The sequence below is a fragment of the Haliotis rubra genome, unplaced genomic scaffold, assembly GCF_003918875.1.
Source record: "Haliotis rubra isolate DU_JTF1 unplaced genomic scaffold, ASM391887v1 Scf131, whole genome shotgun sequence".
In the NCBI taxonomy this organism is placed as follows: Eukaryota; Metazoa; Mollusca; class Gastropoda; order Lepetellida; family Haliotidae; genus Haliotis; species Haliotis rubra.
Genome location: NW_025765237.1, coordinates 141,074 through 159,379, shown reverse-complemented (window position 1 = coordinate 159,379; position 18,306 = coordinate 141,074). Strand labels below are relative to the sequence as shown.

Genomic DNA, 18,306 nt, shown 5'->3' with positions numbered 1-18,306 from the left:
TATACAGGCCCCATATCCCACCCGGTCTGTGTCAGTCTGTATTGAGACTACAGGCCAGGATGTGAACTTTCCCATATCCCACCCGGTCTGTGTCAGTCTGTATTGAGACTACAGGCCAGGATGTGAACTTTCCCATATCCCACCCGGTCTGTGTCAGTCTGTATTGAGACTACAGGCCAGGATGTGAACTTTCCCATATCCCACCTGTGGTCTATTGAGACTACAGGCCAGGATGGTCTGTATTGAGACTACAGGCCAGGATGTGAACTTTCCCATATCCCACCCGGTCTGTGTCAGTCTGTATTGAGACTACAGGCCAGGATGTGAACCATATCCCATATCCCACTACAGGCCAGGTCTGTATCAGTCTGTATTGAGACTACAGGCCAGGATGTGAACTTTCCCATATCCCACCCGGTCTGTGTCAGTCTGTATTGAGACTACAGGCCAGGATGTGAACTTTCCCATATCCCCACCGTCTGGTCTGTTGAGTCAGTCTGTATTGAGACTACAGGCCAGGATGTGAACTGTCCCATATCCCACCCGGTCTGTGTCAGTCTGTATTGAGACTACAGGCCAGGATGTGAACTGTCCCATATCCCATCCCGGTCTGTGTCAGTCTGTATTGAGACTACAGGCCAGGATGTGAACTGTCCCATATCCCACCCGGTCCCATATCCCACCCCGGGGTCTGTGTCAGTCTGTATTGAGACTACAGGCCAGGATGTGAACTGTCCCATATCCCACCGGATCTGTGTCAGTCTGTATTGAGACTACAGGCCAGGATGTGAACTGTCCCATATCCCACCCGGTCTGTATCAGTCTGTATTGAGACTACAGGCCAGGATGTGAACTGTCCCATATACCATACAGGCCGAGGTCTGTGTCAGTCTGTATTGAGACTACAGGCCAGGATGTGAACTGTCCCATATACCATCCGGTCTGTATCAGTCTGTATTGAGACTACAGGCCAGGATGTGAACTGTCCACAGGTTGTATACTTATAATTTCAGTGTTTTGTCCAGTTGAGATTTCAGTAGTCTTACATCACAGAATTTTCTGTCTTCTGTTTCAGAAAGCACAGTGGTCTTTTGACGATAGCCGTCTTATGGTCATGCATCACCCGATATACAGGTAAGAGATGTCGTACTTAGTTCACCTGTCATGAATTGCTACTATGTAGATAAAGGATGTTACACCTAGTTGAGACACCAGATCCTGCGTCACCAATATGTTGCCATACTTATCTCACCAGATCCTTTATCACCAATACTTATCTCACCTGATCCTTCATCACCAATACTTATCTCACCTGATCCTTCATCACCAATACCTATCTCACCTGATCCTTCATCACCAATACCTATCTCACCTGATCCTTCATCACCAATACCTATCTCACCTGATCATCACCAATACCATCACCATCACCAACTTATCTCACCTGATCCTTCATCACCAATACCTATCTCACCTGATCCTTCATCACCTGATCTACTTCATCACCAATACCTATCTCACCTGATACTTCATCACCAATACCTATCTCACATGATACTTCATCACCAATGCCTATCTCACATGATCTTTCATCACCAACTTATCTCACATGATCCTTCATCACCAATACATATCTCACATGATCTTTCATCACCAATACCTATCTCACTTGATCCTTCATCACCAATACCTATCTCACATGATACTTCATCACCAATACTTATCTCACATGATACTTCATCACCAATACCTATCTCACATGATACTTCATCACCAATACCTATCTCACATGATACTTCATCACCAATACCTATCTCACATGATCCTTCATCACCAATACCAATACCTATCTCACATGATCCTTCATCACCAATACTTATCTGATCCACATGATCCTTCATCACCAATACCTATCTCACATGATCCTTCATCACCAATACCTATCTCTACACTTGATCCTTCATCACCAATACCTATCTCACATGATCTTCATCACCATGATCATGATACTTCATCACCAATACCTATCTCACATGATCTTTCATCACCAATACTTATCTCACATGATACTTCATCACCAATACCTATCTCACATGATACTTCATCACCAATACCTATCTCACATGATACTTCATCACCAATACCTATCTCACATGATACTTCATCACCAATACCTATCTCACATGATCCTTCATCACCAGTACTTATCTCACATGATACTTCATCACCAATACCTATCTCACATGATACTTCATCACCAATACCTATCTCACATGATACTTCATCACCAATACCTATCTCACATGATCCTTCATCACCAGTACTTATCTCACATGATACTTCATCACCAATACCTATCTCACATGATCTTTCATCACCAATACCTATCTCACCTGATCCTTCATCACCAATACCTATCTCACCTGATCCTTCATCACCAATACCTATCTCACATGATCTTTCATCACCAATACCTATCTCACATGATACTTCATCACCAATACCTATCTCAGATGATACTTCATCACCAATACCTATCTCACATGATCTTTCATCACCAATACCTATCTCAGATGATACTTCATCACCAATACCAATCTCACCTGATCCTTCATTACCAATACCTATCTCACCTGATCCTTCATCACCAATACCTATCTCACCTGATCCTTCATCACCAATACCTATCTCACATGATCTTTCATCACCAACTTATCTCACCTGATCCTTTATCACCAATACCTCTCTCACTTGATCCTTCATCACCAATACCTATCTCACATGATACTTCATCACCAATACTTATCTCACATGATCCTTCATCACCAATACCTATCTCACATGATCTTTCATCACCAATACCTCTCTCACTTGATCCTTCATTACCAATACCTATCTCACCTGATCCTTCATCACAAATACCTATCACACCTAATCCTTCATTACCAATACCTATCTCACATGATCTTTCATCACCAATACTTATCTCACCTGATCCTTCATCACCAATACCTATCTCACCTGATCCTTTATCACCAATACCTCTCTCACCTGATCCTTCATCACCAATACTTATCTCACCTGATCCTTCATCACCAATACTTATCTCACCTGATCCTTCATCACCAATACCTATCTTACATGATCCTTCATCACCAATACCTATCTCACCTGATCCTTCATCACCAATACCTATCTCACCTGATCCTTCATCACCAATACCTATCTCACCTGATCTTTCATCACCAATACTTATCTCACCTGATCCTTCATCACCAATACCTATCTCACCTGATACTTCATCACCGATACCTATCTCACATGATCCTTTATCACCAATACCTATCTCACCTGATCTTTCATCACCAATACCTATCTCACCTGATCCTTTATCACCAATACCTCTCTCACCTGATCCTTTATCACCAATACCTATCTCACCTGATCCTTCATCACCAATACCTATCTCACCTTATCCTTCATCACCAATACTTATCTTACATGATGCTTCATCACCAATACTTATCTCACATGATCTTTCATCACCAATACTTATCTTACCTGATCCTTCATCACCAATACCTATCTCACATGATCCTTCATCACCAATACCTATCTCACATGATACTTCATCACCAATACCTATCTCACATGATCCTCACCAATACCTATCTCACATGATCCTTCATCACCAATACTTATCTCACATGATACTTCATCACCAATACTTATCTCACAATTAGTTAACGAAACAATCAGTTCACATGACATTAAAGGTGGTGTCACAGTTAACAGTTTGATCAGATAATCGATTGAGATAATCGGTTCTCATGCCAATCAGTTGACATGGCAATCAACTCAGACGAGAGTTCACAAAACAATCAGTTCACATGACAATCAGTTCACATGAAGTCAGTTCACTGTAGAAATAGTGCAAAATGCCAATCAGTTCACATACTAATCAGTTCACATAGAAATCAGCTTACACAATAGTAAGATCACACAACAATCAGTTTACACAACAGTAAGTTTACACAACAGTAATTTCACACAACAATCAGTTTACACATTAGTAAGTTCACACAACAGTTTACACAATAGTGAGTTTGCACAACAATCAGTTTGTTCACACAACAATCAGTTTACACAATAGCAACAATAGTGAGATCACACAACAAGCAGCAGTTTATACATTAGTAAGTTCACACAACAATCACTTCACACAACAAGCAGCTTATACAGCCATCAGTCCAGTTGATAATTGCCATGAATCTTTCCATATTCAGCAACATTGAGAATTTTGCATAAGATTTTCTATTTTTGAAGAAAGAAAGGGTTATTGAAATATTGGAATAATCATGTTGCTATCTTTGATGTGGTTGCATTACCCTCCATCATGTGTGCAGCATCTCCAACTCCAGACTCCCAACTCTTCAGGGACTGGGATTAGATGTGTTCAGCTGCATGGGCTGAGAGATTTTGACCCTGAGCTGTGAACGGACATGTCAAGTCTCCAGCATGCATCTTGGCCTCGTCTCCTGACACCTGACCTTTTTAAATGTGTAGTTTTTTGTCATGTTTTTTTCCATATTTCCGATAGTGCTGTAGAGAAGCATCTGACGTTGCTGCTGGTTTGCGTGGTGACACATGATGAAGTGCTTGCGTCAGAGAACCACATTGAAATGTGTGTCTCTCTCTGTGTAATTGGGGGTTTGATGTGATGAGAAATGTACTTCACGGTGTTCCTTGTCTTCTGATCATACTTACAGTCGACATAGAGGTCACCTCGGAATCCGGAGCAAGGTCGCACTCTGGGAGACGAGAGTTAACGATTTTGTACTAAAGTGCATCTTTAAGATTCATGCAACCTACTCAAACAAAGAAATATTATTTTCTTAAAAACAAAATCTGAAGTAACTGCAATAAAACAGGTAAAAAGTACTAGCCTTGCATGAGAGAGGGATATTACATAGGTTCTGGATCCAACAGTGTTCAAGTGTAGCTGTGTGTGGATATGCGTGGATGGGTTGTCTAGCAGGATGTGAGTCGCCTGAACCTTGAATGTGGATCAGCCAGTGTGTTGGGGTCAAACTGGGTGTGGCTCTGTCATGATGTGGATCCAGAACTGGGTCTCCAGCAGGGTGTGGGTATCCAGCGGGATGTGGGACTCAAGCAGGTGTAGGTATCCGGAAAGGTGTGGAACTCCAGCAGGTGTGGGTCTCCAGCAGGGCGTGGTACTTCAGCAGGGTGTGGTACTTCAGCAGGGTGTGGGACTCCAGCAGGGCGTGGGTCTCCAGCAGGGTGTGGGTCTCCAGCAGGGTGTGGTACTTCAGCAGGGTGTGGTACTTCAGCAGGGTGTGGGTCTCCAGCAGGGTGTGGTACTTCAGCAGGGTGTGGTACTTCAGCAGGGTGTGGGACTCCAGCAGGGCGTGGGTCTCCAGCAGGGTGTGGGTCTCCAGCAGGGTGTGGTACTTCAGCAGGGTGTGGTACTTCAGCAGGGTGTGGGTCTCCAGCAGGGTGTGGTACTTCAGCAGGGTGTGGGTCTCCAGCAGGGCATGGGCTCCAACAGGGCGTGGGACTCCAGCAGGGCGTGGGTCTCCAGCAGGGCGTGGGTCTCCAGCAGGGTGTGGTACTTCAGCAGTGTGTGGGTCTCTAGCAGGGCATGGTACTTCAGCAGGGTGTGGGTCTCCAGCAGGATGTGGGTCTCACACAGGGTGTGGTACTTCAGCAGGGTGTGGGTCTCCAGCAGGGTGTGGGTCTCCAGCAGGGCGTGGGTCTCCAGCAGGGAGTGGGTCTCCAGCAGGGTGTGGGTCTCAACAGGGTGTGGGTCTCCAGCAGGGTGTGGGTCTCCACAGGGTGTGGGTCTCCAACAGTGGGTACTTCCAGCAGGGTGTGGGTCTCCAGCAGGGTGTGGGTCTCCAGCAGACGAGGCGTGGGTCTCCAGCAGGGCGTGGGTCTCCAGCAGGGAGTGGGTCTCCAGCAGGGTGTGGGTCTCCAGCAGTGTGTGGTACTTTAGCAGGGTGTGGGATTCCAGCAGGGCGTGGGACTCCAGCAGGGTGTGGGTCTCCAGCAGGGTGTTTTACTTCAGCAGTGTGTGGGTCTCTAGCAGGGTGTGGTACTTCAGCAGGGTGTGAGATTCCAGCAGGGCGTGGGACTCCAGCAGGGTGTGGGTCTCCAGCAGGGTGTTTTACTTCAGCAGGGTGTGGGTCTCTAGCAGGGTGTGGTACTTCAGCAGGGTGTGGGTCTCCAGCAGGATGTGGGTCTCACACAGGGTATGGTACTTCAGCAGGGTGTGGGTCTCTAGGAGGGTGTGGTACTTCAGCAGGGTGTGGGTCTCCAGCAGGATGTGGGTCTCACACAGGGTGTAGTACTTCAGCAGGGTGTGGGTCTCCAGCAGGGTGTGGGTCTCCAGCAGGGTGTGGGACTCCAGCAGGGCGTGGGTCTCCAGCAGTGTGTGGGTCTCCAGCAGTGTGTGGTACTTTAGCAGGGTGTGGGATTCCAGCAGGGCGTGGGACTCCAGCAGGGCGTGGGTCTCCAGCAGGGTGTGGTACTACAGCAGGGTGTGGGACTCCAGCAGGGTGTGGGTCTCCAGCAGGGTGTGGGTCTCCAGCAGGGTGTGGGACTCCAGCAGGGTGTGGGTATCCAGCAGGTGTGGGACTCCAGCAGGGTGTGGGTCTCCAGCAGGGTGTGGGACTCCAGCAGGATGTAGCACTCCAGCAGGTGTGTGATTCCAGCAGGGCGTGTTCTCCAGCAGGGTGTGGGTCTACAGCAGGATGTGGGACTCCAGCAGGGCGTGGGTCTCCAGCAGGGCGTGGGACTCCAGCAGGGTGTGGGTCTCCAGCAGGGTGTGGGACTCCAGCAGGGTGTGGGACTCCAGCAGGGTGTGGGTCTCCAGCAGGTGTGGGACTCCAGCAGGGTGTGGGTCTCCAGCAGGGTGTGGGACTCCAGCAGGGTGTGGGTCTCCAGCAGGATGTGGGACTCCAGCAGGGTGTGGGTCTCCAGCAGGGTGTGGGTCTCCAGCAGGATGTGGGACTCCAGCAGGGTGTGGGTCTCCAGCAGGGTGTGGCAGAGATGCCATCCGCTCCGATTTTGGCGGGTTACTCCGATTTTCAAAATTTCAAAATTCTGAATTTATTTTTACGGTATACAATTTCATAAGTCACCAGTGAGTTATTTGAGTGAACACTGGTAAACAGCATTCAGAAGCTTAGCGTGTGATCCTTTGGGTGTCGATTGTGCCTATTGCATGTTTTTGACGATGATGTTTCACAAAGTTTTTCCAAAGGCATGTCATAGTCCGTATGAAAGTGAAACAAAATGGCAGACCCTCACCCCCAACCCCCCACCTTTGGTGCTCAGGCCTGGCTTTCAGCCTTAGATTCAGGGTTGGCATCTCTGGTGTGGGTCTCCAACACGGTGTGGGTCCCCAGCAGGGTTTGGGTCTCCAGCAGAGCATGGGACTCCAGCCGGGTGTGGGTCTCCGGCAGGGTGTGGGTCTCTAGCAGGGCGTGGGACTCCAGCAGGGTTCGGGTCTCCGGCAGAGTGTGGGTCACTAGCAGGGCGTGGGACTTCAGCAGGGTGTGGGTTTCCGGCAGAGTGTTGTACTTCAGCAGTGTGTGGGTCTCCAGCAGGGCGTGGTCTCCAGCAGGGTGTGGGTCTCCAGCAGGGTGTGGGACTCCAGCAGGGTGTGGGTCTCCAGCAGGGTGTGGGTCTCCAGCAGGGTGTGGGACTCCAGCAGGGTGTGGGACTCCAGCAGGGTGTGGGTCTCCAGCAGGGTGTGGGACTCCAGCAGGGTGTAGCACTCCAGCAGGTGTGTGGGACTCCAGCAGGCGTGTTCTCCAGCAGGGTGTGGGTCTACAGCAGGATGTGGGACTCCAGCAGGGTGTGGGTCTCCAGCTGGCAGAGAGCCATCCACTCCAGGGCGGGTTACTCCGATTTTCTACCACTCATTTTTGAGAAAAATTCTGAATTTATTTTTGTATTCAATTTTGTAAGTCACCAGTGAGTTATTTGTGGGTAAAGAGCATTCAGAAGCTTAGCATTCTTTGGGTGTCGATTGTGTATATTACATGTTACGATGATGTTTCCAGCATGTCATAGTCCGTATGAAAGTGAAACAAAATGGCAGACCCTCACCCCAACTCGCACCTTTGGTGCTCAGGCCTGGCTTTCAGCCTTAGATTCAGGGTTGGCATCTCTGGTGTGGGTCTCCAACATGGTGTGGGTCCCCAGCAGGGTTTGGGTCTCCAGCAGAGCGTGGGTCTCCATTATGGTGTGGGTCCCCAGCAAGGTTTGGGTCTCCGGGAGGGTGTGGGTCTCCAGCAGGGTGTGGGCCTCCAGCAGGGGGATGGGTCTCCAGCAGGGTGTGGGTCTCCAGCAGGATCAGGGTCTCCGGCAGGGCGTGGGACTCCAGCAGGATGTGGGTCTCTGGCAGGGTGTGGGTCTCTGGCAGGGTGTGATTCTTCAGCAGGGTGTGGGTCTCCAGCAGGAGGTAAATTTCCGTGTAAAGTTCACCATTCATTGTATATGATATTTTTTGCTTATTTGTTTAATTTTATTTAGCAGAAATTAATTTTGGTAGAAAATGTTTGAATATCAATGCAGACAGCAAATTTTTGTCTTTGGTCTTTTAAGTGCTGACTACTGATCTGGGTTAGATACAGTGCCACGGATATACTTTCTTATGTCACTGGTTTGCACTGTTCAGAGTTATCAGTTTTCCATATTGCTGACTGGTGATTAACAAGACTCACAGCTGAGACTCACTCTCTTAAACTGGGCTGTGAGTCGGGACGGTGGGGTAGCCCTGTGGTTAAAGCGTTCGCTCTTCACGCCGAAGACCCGGGTTTGATTCCCCACATGGGTACAATGTGTGAAGCCCATTTCTGGTGTTCCCCGTCATGCTATTGCTGGAATATTGTTAAAAACGGCGTAAAACTGAACTCGCTCATTCAATGGGTCACACATGCTACGAGATCCACACCCTGCTAGTATCCTTCTAGTCCCATGCCTATACACACTGCTAGACTCTCACTCACCCTCACTCACTCACCCACCAACTCACTCACTCACCCAACTGTCTCTCCCCTCTGTTCCTGCAGAGTTTCCTGTCTGCCGGTAAATGGACATGAACGTTGCTGAAGAAATACAGGCAAAAACTGATTTGTCAGAAGATCTCAATCTGATAGACTTGCAAGATCTCAATAAATCCTGATTATTCAAATTTCATTCACTTTCCGCGACATCAAACAAATCCAAACACCTCACTTCCATCTGATCGTCGTTTCTTCACTTAATATTGGTCTAGAGTTGCAACAGTTAATGAAACACGGTGCCTCTAATTGTTTCTAACGAGAGTTTAAGATGTGTGAAATGTTGTATTGATTGGGGTAGGAGAGGGCAGTGTTGAAGCTTCCGATTCAACTCGTGACCTGACGCTTGCCTTCCTCTGCCACAAGAGGGAGCTGTGACTTGACAGTGAAACTGTAGGTCGTGTCGCGAATCTGCTTTCACCTGCCATACAAATGTGGGGGTGAACGACAAACTTGAAAGTGCTCTAATGCTTCTAAAAAAATGTTTCATGGCTCTATGAGTCCATCTTGTTGAACCACATGAGTAGCAACTGCCTCGTTTGTCATTCATGAACTGCTCAAGGCTTAATTCACATGACATTTTGATAATTCACCATGTCAGAAAAACATGATTAGGAGATGTACCTTGTGTTTTGCTTGGATGTAAGCTGACACTGTCTGTTGAATTCAGTTCATTACACGACATGATAAGAAGGCAGGAGTCTTTCACGATGTCAGAGCACTTGTTATTGGCAGCACAGGATCAACTGAAAAACTCACTCTCCATCACCTCCTTTACACTATTTTCATGTTTTTTTAATGAGAGGGATTTCACCTTGAGTGTACAAGGTCATCTTTTTAATAGTATATGAGAGGGCAGCCTCCAACAAGCATAGAAGCTGTGTTTGTGAGGTTTACAGTATTATGACTTTAGCTTCTCTCACAAGGGTTGGGACTGAGGACAAGGGTGCAGGAGTGCGGTTAACTGACATGCAGAATTGTGTCCCTTGTGCTGGGTTCTGTTCCTTGGTTTGGTGGTTCCACCATTGTGTAAGATTAGTATCAACTCTGCTGTTTCTTCCACATTGAGCTTAAAGGCTGATGTAAATATGTATGCTGTTCAAAGCAATATTAGACCTTACCCTCACCCACACTCTTGTCTTGTCATTCAGTTTATATCAGGTCCTGAATTTTGTGAAATTGTGAAAAATCTGGAAGTGTTTGTTGATGCTGGTTTTCTAGATGTCCTCAGTACTTGATGGTGGTTGTGAGACGTCCTCAGTACTTGATGGTGGTTGTGAAACGTCCTCAGTACTTGATGGTGGTTGGGAGACGTCCTAAGTACTTGATGGTGGTTGTGAGACATCCTCAGTACTTGATGGTGGTTGTGAGACATCCTTAGTACTTGATGGTGGTTGTGAGATGTCCTCAGTACTTGATGGTGGTTGTGAAAAGTCCTCAGTACTTGATGGTGGTTGGGAGACGTCCTCAGGACTTGATGGTGGTTGGGAGACGTCCTCAGTACTTGATGGTGGTTGTGAGATGTCCTCAGTAGTTGATGGTGGTTGTGAGACGTCCTCAGTACTTGATGGTGGTTGTGAGACGTCCTCAGTACTTGATGGTGGTTGTGAGACGTCCTCAGTACTTGATGGTGGTTGTGAGACATCCTCAGCACTTGATGGTGGTTGTGAGACGTCCTCAGTACTTGATGGTGGTTGTGAGACATCCTCAGTACTTGATGGTGGTTGTGAGACGTCCTCAGTACTTGATGGTGGTTGTGAGACGTCCTCAGTACTTGATGGTGGTTGTGAGATGTCCTCAGTACTTGATGGTGGTTGTGAGACATCCTCAGTACTTGATGGTGGTTGTGAGATGTCCTCAGTACTTGATGGTGGTTGTGAGATGTCCTCAGTAGTTGATGGTGGTTGTGAGACGTCCTCAGTACTTGATGGTGGTTGTGAGACATCCTCAGTACTTGATAGTGGTTGTAAGATGTCCTCAGTACTTGATAGTGGTTGGGAGACGTCCTCAGTACTTGATGGTGGTTGTGAGACGTCCTCAGTACTTGATGGTGGTTGTGAGACATCCTCAGTACTTGATGGTGGTTGTGAGACGTCCTCAGTACTTGATAGTGGTTGTAAGATGTCCTCAGTACTTGATAGTGGTTGGGAGACGTCCTCAGTACTTGTTGGTGGTTGTGAGACGTCCTCAGTACTTGATCGTGATTGTGAGACATCCTCAGTACTTGATGGTGGTTGTGAGACATCCTCAGTACTTGATAGTGGTTGTAAGACGTCCTCAGTACTTGATAGTGGTTGTGAGACGTCCTCGCACAAAATAACTGAAATCTTTGTTAAACACTTACATGTCTATTTGTTTATGGCACTCTGTTGTAAACCAGTGATCATCATCTTATCTGATTGGTTGCAGGATCTTCTATGTATCCCATGATTCCCAGGACTTGAAGATCTGGAGCTACATTGCCCGTGACGGACCCAGCAACGTCTTTAAGTGCAACGTCTTCAAAGCCTACAAGAAGGTAAGCCCACTTTCTATCTTGGATGTTTTGGTATGAGTTGTGGTAGGTGATGTTGGTGTTCCAGCAGGTGATATTGGCATTGAACTGGTAGATGATATTGGCATTTTGGTAGGTGATGTGTTCTGGAGGCTGATGAGCCTTAGCTGAAGAAAAGATTAAACCCAGACTTATCTAAAGTGTATGTACATCATCAATGTTGTAACATTTTTATCAGATATCAACAATTATGGTGATAACATATCTGCAGCTCCCTGTGGCCCTGGGAGCGTGTGTATATTTAACTCATATTTTGACAATGTGTTTGTGTCCAGGCGGAACTCAGCCATGTTTCTGCTGTTTAACCTTTGTATAAGCTCAGTGTATAAGATGTCCACTGCTGTGTTTCATATCCCTCTAGTCATTTTGATTGAGACAAAAGTTTGGACATGTTCTTAGTTATCAAATTTGACAGACATTGTGTAACCACTTTGAGAGGCATTTTAGAAGTTGTATAGATGAAGAAAACCAAGTTCTATGGATAGTCAAAAGAAGTTGACTATCCATAGAACTTGGTTTTCCTTCATTGTATAACCATCAGTTGTTGCATACACTGGATACAAGGCATGAATGTCCTCAGGTGATAACCACACACAAGCCAAGATGGTAGTGGATGGAACATATTGTGTCGACACAATCTGATAAAGGATGTTAGTAATACATTGTGAGCTGTGTGAGATTGCATCTGTCAAACAAGCAACGTCATCTGTCTATAGGGCACTGTGGGGTAGCCTTTAAGTGGTTAAAGCAAAGAAATTGGCTCGTCCTTTAAAGAAGACCCGGTTGTGAATCCCCACATGGGTACAATGTGTGAAGCCCATTTCTGGTGTTCCCCACCGTGATGTTGGTGGAATATTGCTAAAAGCGGCGTAAAACCAAACTCAGTCAGTCAGTCATCTGTCTATAAATGCTGTATGTTCAAGACCTTGATCTCCCGAACATATGATGGAGAGTCTTGTGACACTAGATAGACCCAGATGATTCTATACATGTCCAAAGGTGATGCTTCATGACCATCAAATATATAACATTTGTGTCAACTCCACCTGCGGAGGGAAGTTATACACCACCGTGATTTAATCACATGCTGATTTCTGTCGGCTCCGCTGGCTCCCATCAGTTCCAGCTGACACATGAATGTGTACAGACCAGTTCGACTTCCCCGGTCAGACATCCTATGTGGTCAAGTGCAAGCCCAACCTGCTGGTTATTACACAAGACGTGTACAGAACACAGATACAGCCCCATGCTTCATGATACGCTGTGATGAAGCATCTCAGGGCCATGGGTTATTTCACTTCATCCCAATCACTTCACTACACTCACCACATTTCGTGTACAAGATTCCTAGCCACATGTGAGATCTGGCACGCTATGGTCCAAGTGATAAATTGGTCAGGAAAAATAAATCTAGAAATGAAATGTCTCCTGCCTCTTTTGAATCTGTAGTTGAAATATGTTACAATTCTTTATAGCAACAGACTGGATTTGGAAACAGATTTATCTTGACTTGCTCAGAACCCAAACTTACACCTTTTGTCTACAACAGATGTTAAAACACATGTTTTTGAAAACAAAAACAAGAAAATCACAGTACATAATATTTAACTAATTAAATTGCATTATAAAGACAACTTGTATTTCACTTACAAGATCAGTAAAGATTGATGCCAGGGTATTTATCATTGTATCTATATCTACATGATATATAACATAGTATCTATGTCTACATGATATATAACATAGTATATATGTCTACATGATATATAACATAGTATCTATGTCTACATGATATATAACGTATCTATGTCTACATGATATATAACAGTATCTATGTCTACATGATATATAACATAGTATCTATGTCTACATGATATATATAGTATCTATGTCTACATGATATATAACAGTATCTATGTCTACATGATATATAACATAGTATCTATGTCTACATGATATATAACATAGTATCTATGTCTACATGATATATAACATAGTATCTATATCTACATGATATATAACATAGTATCTATATCTACATGATGTATAACAGTATCTATGTCTACATGATATATAACATAGTATCTATATCTACATGATATATAACATAGTATCTATATCTACATGATGTATAACATAGTATCTATATCTACATGATATATAACATAGTATCTATATCTACATGATATATAACATAGTATCTATATCTACATGATGTATAACATAGTATCTCTACATGATATATAACAGTATCTGTATCTACATAATATATAACAGAGTATATATGTCTACATGATATATAACATAGTATCTATCAGTGTTGTAAACTCCCCAAAATTTCGGCCAGACAACTGGTCTGGTAACTCTCAAAAGTTACCAGAGCGGCTGGAAAGTTACCAGTCCAGAATTTTCAGGATTAAGATAAAATATAGAGGAGGTAAATAGGAGGAGGGAACTGTTTAATGTCAGGTTATTGTCACAATAACACGTTTTTAAATGTTTTCAGTCATTATATACATTACAAAATTATGCTGATTCAACAGCCAGACCACCTTTTAAAACTGACCGTCCTGGACGGTCGGGTCGGGCAGGCGGGAGTTTGCAACGCTGTATCTATATCTACATGATATATAACAGTATCTATGTATACATGATATATAACAGTATCTATGTATACATGATATATAACAGTATCTATATCTACATGATATATAACAGTATCTATGTATACATGATATATAACATAGTATCTATGTCTACATGATATATAACAGTATCTATATCTACATGATGTATAACAGTATCTATGTATACATGATATATAACATAGTATCTATGTATACATGATATATAACAGTATCTATATCTACATGATATATAACAGTATCTATGTCTACATGATATATAACAGTATCTATGTATACATGATATATAACATAGTATCTATGTATACATGATATATAACAGTATCTATATCTACATGATGTATAACAGTATCTATGTATACATGATATATAACAGTATCTATGTCTACATGATATATAACAGTATCTATGTATACGTGATATATAACATAGTATATATGTCTACATGATATATAACAGTATCTATATCTACATGATATATAACATAGTATCTATGTCTACATGATGTATAACAGTATCTATGTCTACATGATATATAACAGTATCTATATCTACATGATATATAACAGTATCTATATCTACATGATATATAACAGTATCTATGTATACATGATATATAACAGTATCTATGTATACATGATATATAACATAGTATCTATGTATACATGATATATAACAGTATCTATATCTACATGATATATAACAGTATCTATGTATACATGATATATAACAGTATCTATGTCTACATGATATATAACAGTATCTATGTATACATGATATATAACAGTATATATGTCTACATGATATATAACAGTATCTATGTCTACATGATATATAACAGTATCTATATCTACATGATATATAACAGTATCTATATCTACATGATATATAACATAGTATCTATGTATAGATGATATATAACAGTATCTATATCTACATGATATATAACATAGTATCTATGTATAGATGATATATAACAGTATCTATATCTACATGATATATAACAGTATCTATATCTACATGATATATAACAGTATCTGTCTACATGATATATAACAGTATCTACGTATACATGATATATAACAGTATCTATATCTACATGATACATAACAGTATCTGTATACATGGTATATAACAGTATCTATGTCTACATGATATATAACAGTATCTATGTCTACATGATATATAACAGTATCTATATCTACATGATATATAACAGTATCTATATCTACATGATATATAACATAGTATCTATGTATAGATGATATATAACAGTATCTATATCTACATGATATATAACAGTATCTATATCTACATGATATATAACAGTATCTGTCTACATGATATATAACAGTATCTATGTCTACATGATATATAACAGTATCTATGTCTACATGATATATAACATAGTATCTATGTATAGATGATATATAACAGTATCTGTGTCTACATGATATATAACAGTATCTATATCTACATGATATATAACAGTATCTGTCTACATGATATATAACAGTATCTACGTATACATGATATATAACAGTATCTATATCTACATGATATATAACAATATCTATGTATACATGATATATAACAGTATCTATGTATACATGATATATAACATAGTATCTATATCTACATGATATATAACATAGTATCTATATCTACATGATATATAACAGTATCTATGTCTACATGATATATAACATAGTATCTGTCTACATGATATATAGCATAGTATCTATATCTACATGATATATAACATAGTATCTGTCTACATGATATATAACAGTATCTGTCTACATGATATATAGCATAGTATCTATATCTACATGATATATAACATAGTATCTGTCTACATGATATATAACATAGTATCTATGTCTACATGGTATATATACGTGTATAGCCTGAAACATACATTGTACCATCGTTGGGCGATACACCACTTATCACACACACAGCTATAACCTTCTCCATCAATCTCAGGGGAAAACCTAATAGGTGAATTATGATATTTGTCGATCAGAAGCTCAATGTCTGCCAGAATTACACTCCCCAGGGAGTTGAGAATGTCCATTCATATGAATCTATTCATTATCAGTAACAACTGGCAGGTGTAATGAGCTATAAGCTGGCTCTAAAAGGATTGTCATGTTCTCGCTGACAGACCACAGTTGCTGGAAAGTTACATTTGAAAATGAATTTATCCTGGCTCTTACTTTGCCTAATGCGTGGCTTCAGATTATTATGTCTGTCATCATGGCCGTCATTACATCATGCGAGCTGTCAGGGGAAACCTTCCTACATGGTCGAAGGACAGTCATATGACAAATAATCCATTGTGTAATTTCCCTCGTTGACAACGTATCAATAAAATAGGGCTTTTCTCTTTTCTCACAGTTAATGGCTCCGATCCTTGGTAGTCTGCCTCACCGGTGACGAGGACCAGGCCATGTTTGTACGTTTAACAGACAAACCCTTCCCATAATCAGGACAAATCTTAGCTAAAAACAGAGCAGGGTGTGGTTATAAACCACTTTGGGCGGTGGGGTAGCCTGGTGGTTAAAGCGTTCGCTCATCACGGCGAAGACCCGGGTTCGATTCCCCACATGGGTACAATGTGTGAAGCCCATTTCTGGTGTCCCCCGCCATGATATTGCTGGAATATTGCTAACAGCCATGTAAAACTAAACTCACTCACTATAAACCACTGTATTCCATGTGTAGGGGAGTAGCAGAGGTGGCTGAAGCAGGCACTTGCCAGTCCAAGGTTCTATCCCCGACATGGAACATTATCCCTGCAATAAATGTAAACATCTTCTCACTTGCCCATTTGGAATCAGGTTCAAATTTCAAACATGTTTAAATATTCTGTGACTAAATCAATTTGTCAAACTGGGCAAGACAGCAGTTGTTTTGCTATCCTCGTGTCATCCAGATCAATGTCGTGGTTCCCTAAGTGATAGAATAATTATATTGTTTATAGTGTTCGAGAACACTACGTTATGCCCTGCATATCCATGCTTCACTGTAGGTAATAAAGGATTATATACACCATGACAGTATATGTCACAGGGTGTTTGTTTGTGCAGTGTTGCCTGACTTGGACCATTTTCAAAGAAATCACCAAGATTTGCTTTTGGATAAAGTTTCCTGAGCATCAGCTGATGGTAAATCTTCCTCAGCTCTCAGAATTTTGGTTGTTTGATAACTCAGCTGTCTTTCTTTTGGTTGCTAGGTATCTGATGGCCTATTTCATTTCTTTAGCTGGAGCCAGATGCAACAGTCACAAAATCTTTGAAGAAAATTTGATATATTTTTTGTTTGCCTTCCCAATCAATCTTTGATGGATTATGAAAATACAAAGATACAAACTACCGGTCGTCCATACAGTAGTAACTGAGGACATGTGGCAGCTCTTACTGATAGATGAAAGCCTTCTCTGACACAAATAAATGAACAGACAATTGGGACAAAGAATACAGCCTGCCAACACACAGGTGTAAGGATGACGGAACTGACAGGAACAACTTCATTCAATAGATTCATGAAACATTCTGATTCTGATGTCCTCCTCCCTTGCCAAGAGTGTGTGCTCCAGGGGAGATAACTGCTGGTGTTCAAATCAGGAATATATAACAGAGTATCTATGTCTACATGGTATATATACGTGTATAGCCTGAAACATACATTGTACCATCGTTGGGCGATACACCACTTATCACACACACAGCTATAACCTTCTCCATCAATCTCAGGGGAAAACCTAATAGGTGAATTATGATATTTGTCGATCAGAAGCTCAATGTCTGCCAGAATTACACTCCCCAGGGAGTTGAGAATGTCTATTCATATGAATCTATTCATTATCAGTAACAACTGGCAGGTGTAATGAGCTATAAGCTGGCTCTAAAAGGATTGTCATGTTCTCGCTGACAGACCACAGTTGCTGGAAAGTTACATTTGAAAATGAATTTATCCTGGCTCTTACTTTGCCTAATGCGTGGCTTCA

The 18,306-nt window shown here is 42.5% G+C and overlaps 1 protein-coding gene across 1 annotated transcript in view; it reads left to right on the top strand.

Moving 5' to 3' along the window:
- LOC124267394 (carboxyl-terminal PDZ ligand of neuronal nitric oxide synthase protein-like) overlaps positions 1–18,306 on the top strand; it is a 204,674-nt gene that overhangs the window by 143,754 nt on the left and 42,614 nt on the right. Inside the window, exons 4-5 of the mRNA XM_046702302.1 lie at positions 1,076–1,134; positions 11,502–11,610. Of these exons, the coding sequence (XP_046558258.1) occupies positions 1,076–1,134; positions 11,502–11,610 (168 nt within the window). The remainder of the gene's footprint in view (positions 1–1,075; positions 1,135–11,501; positions 11,611–18,306) is intronic.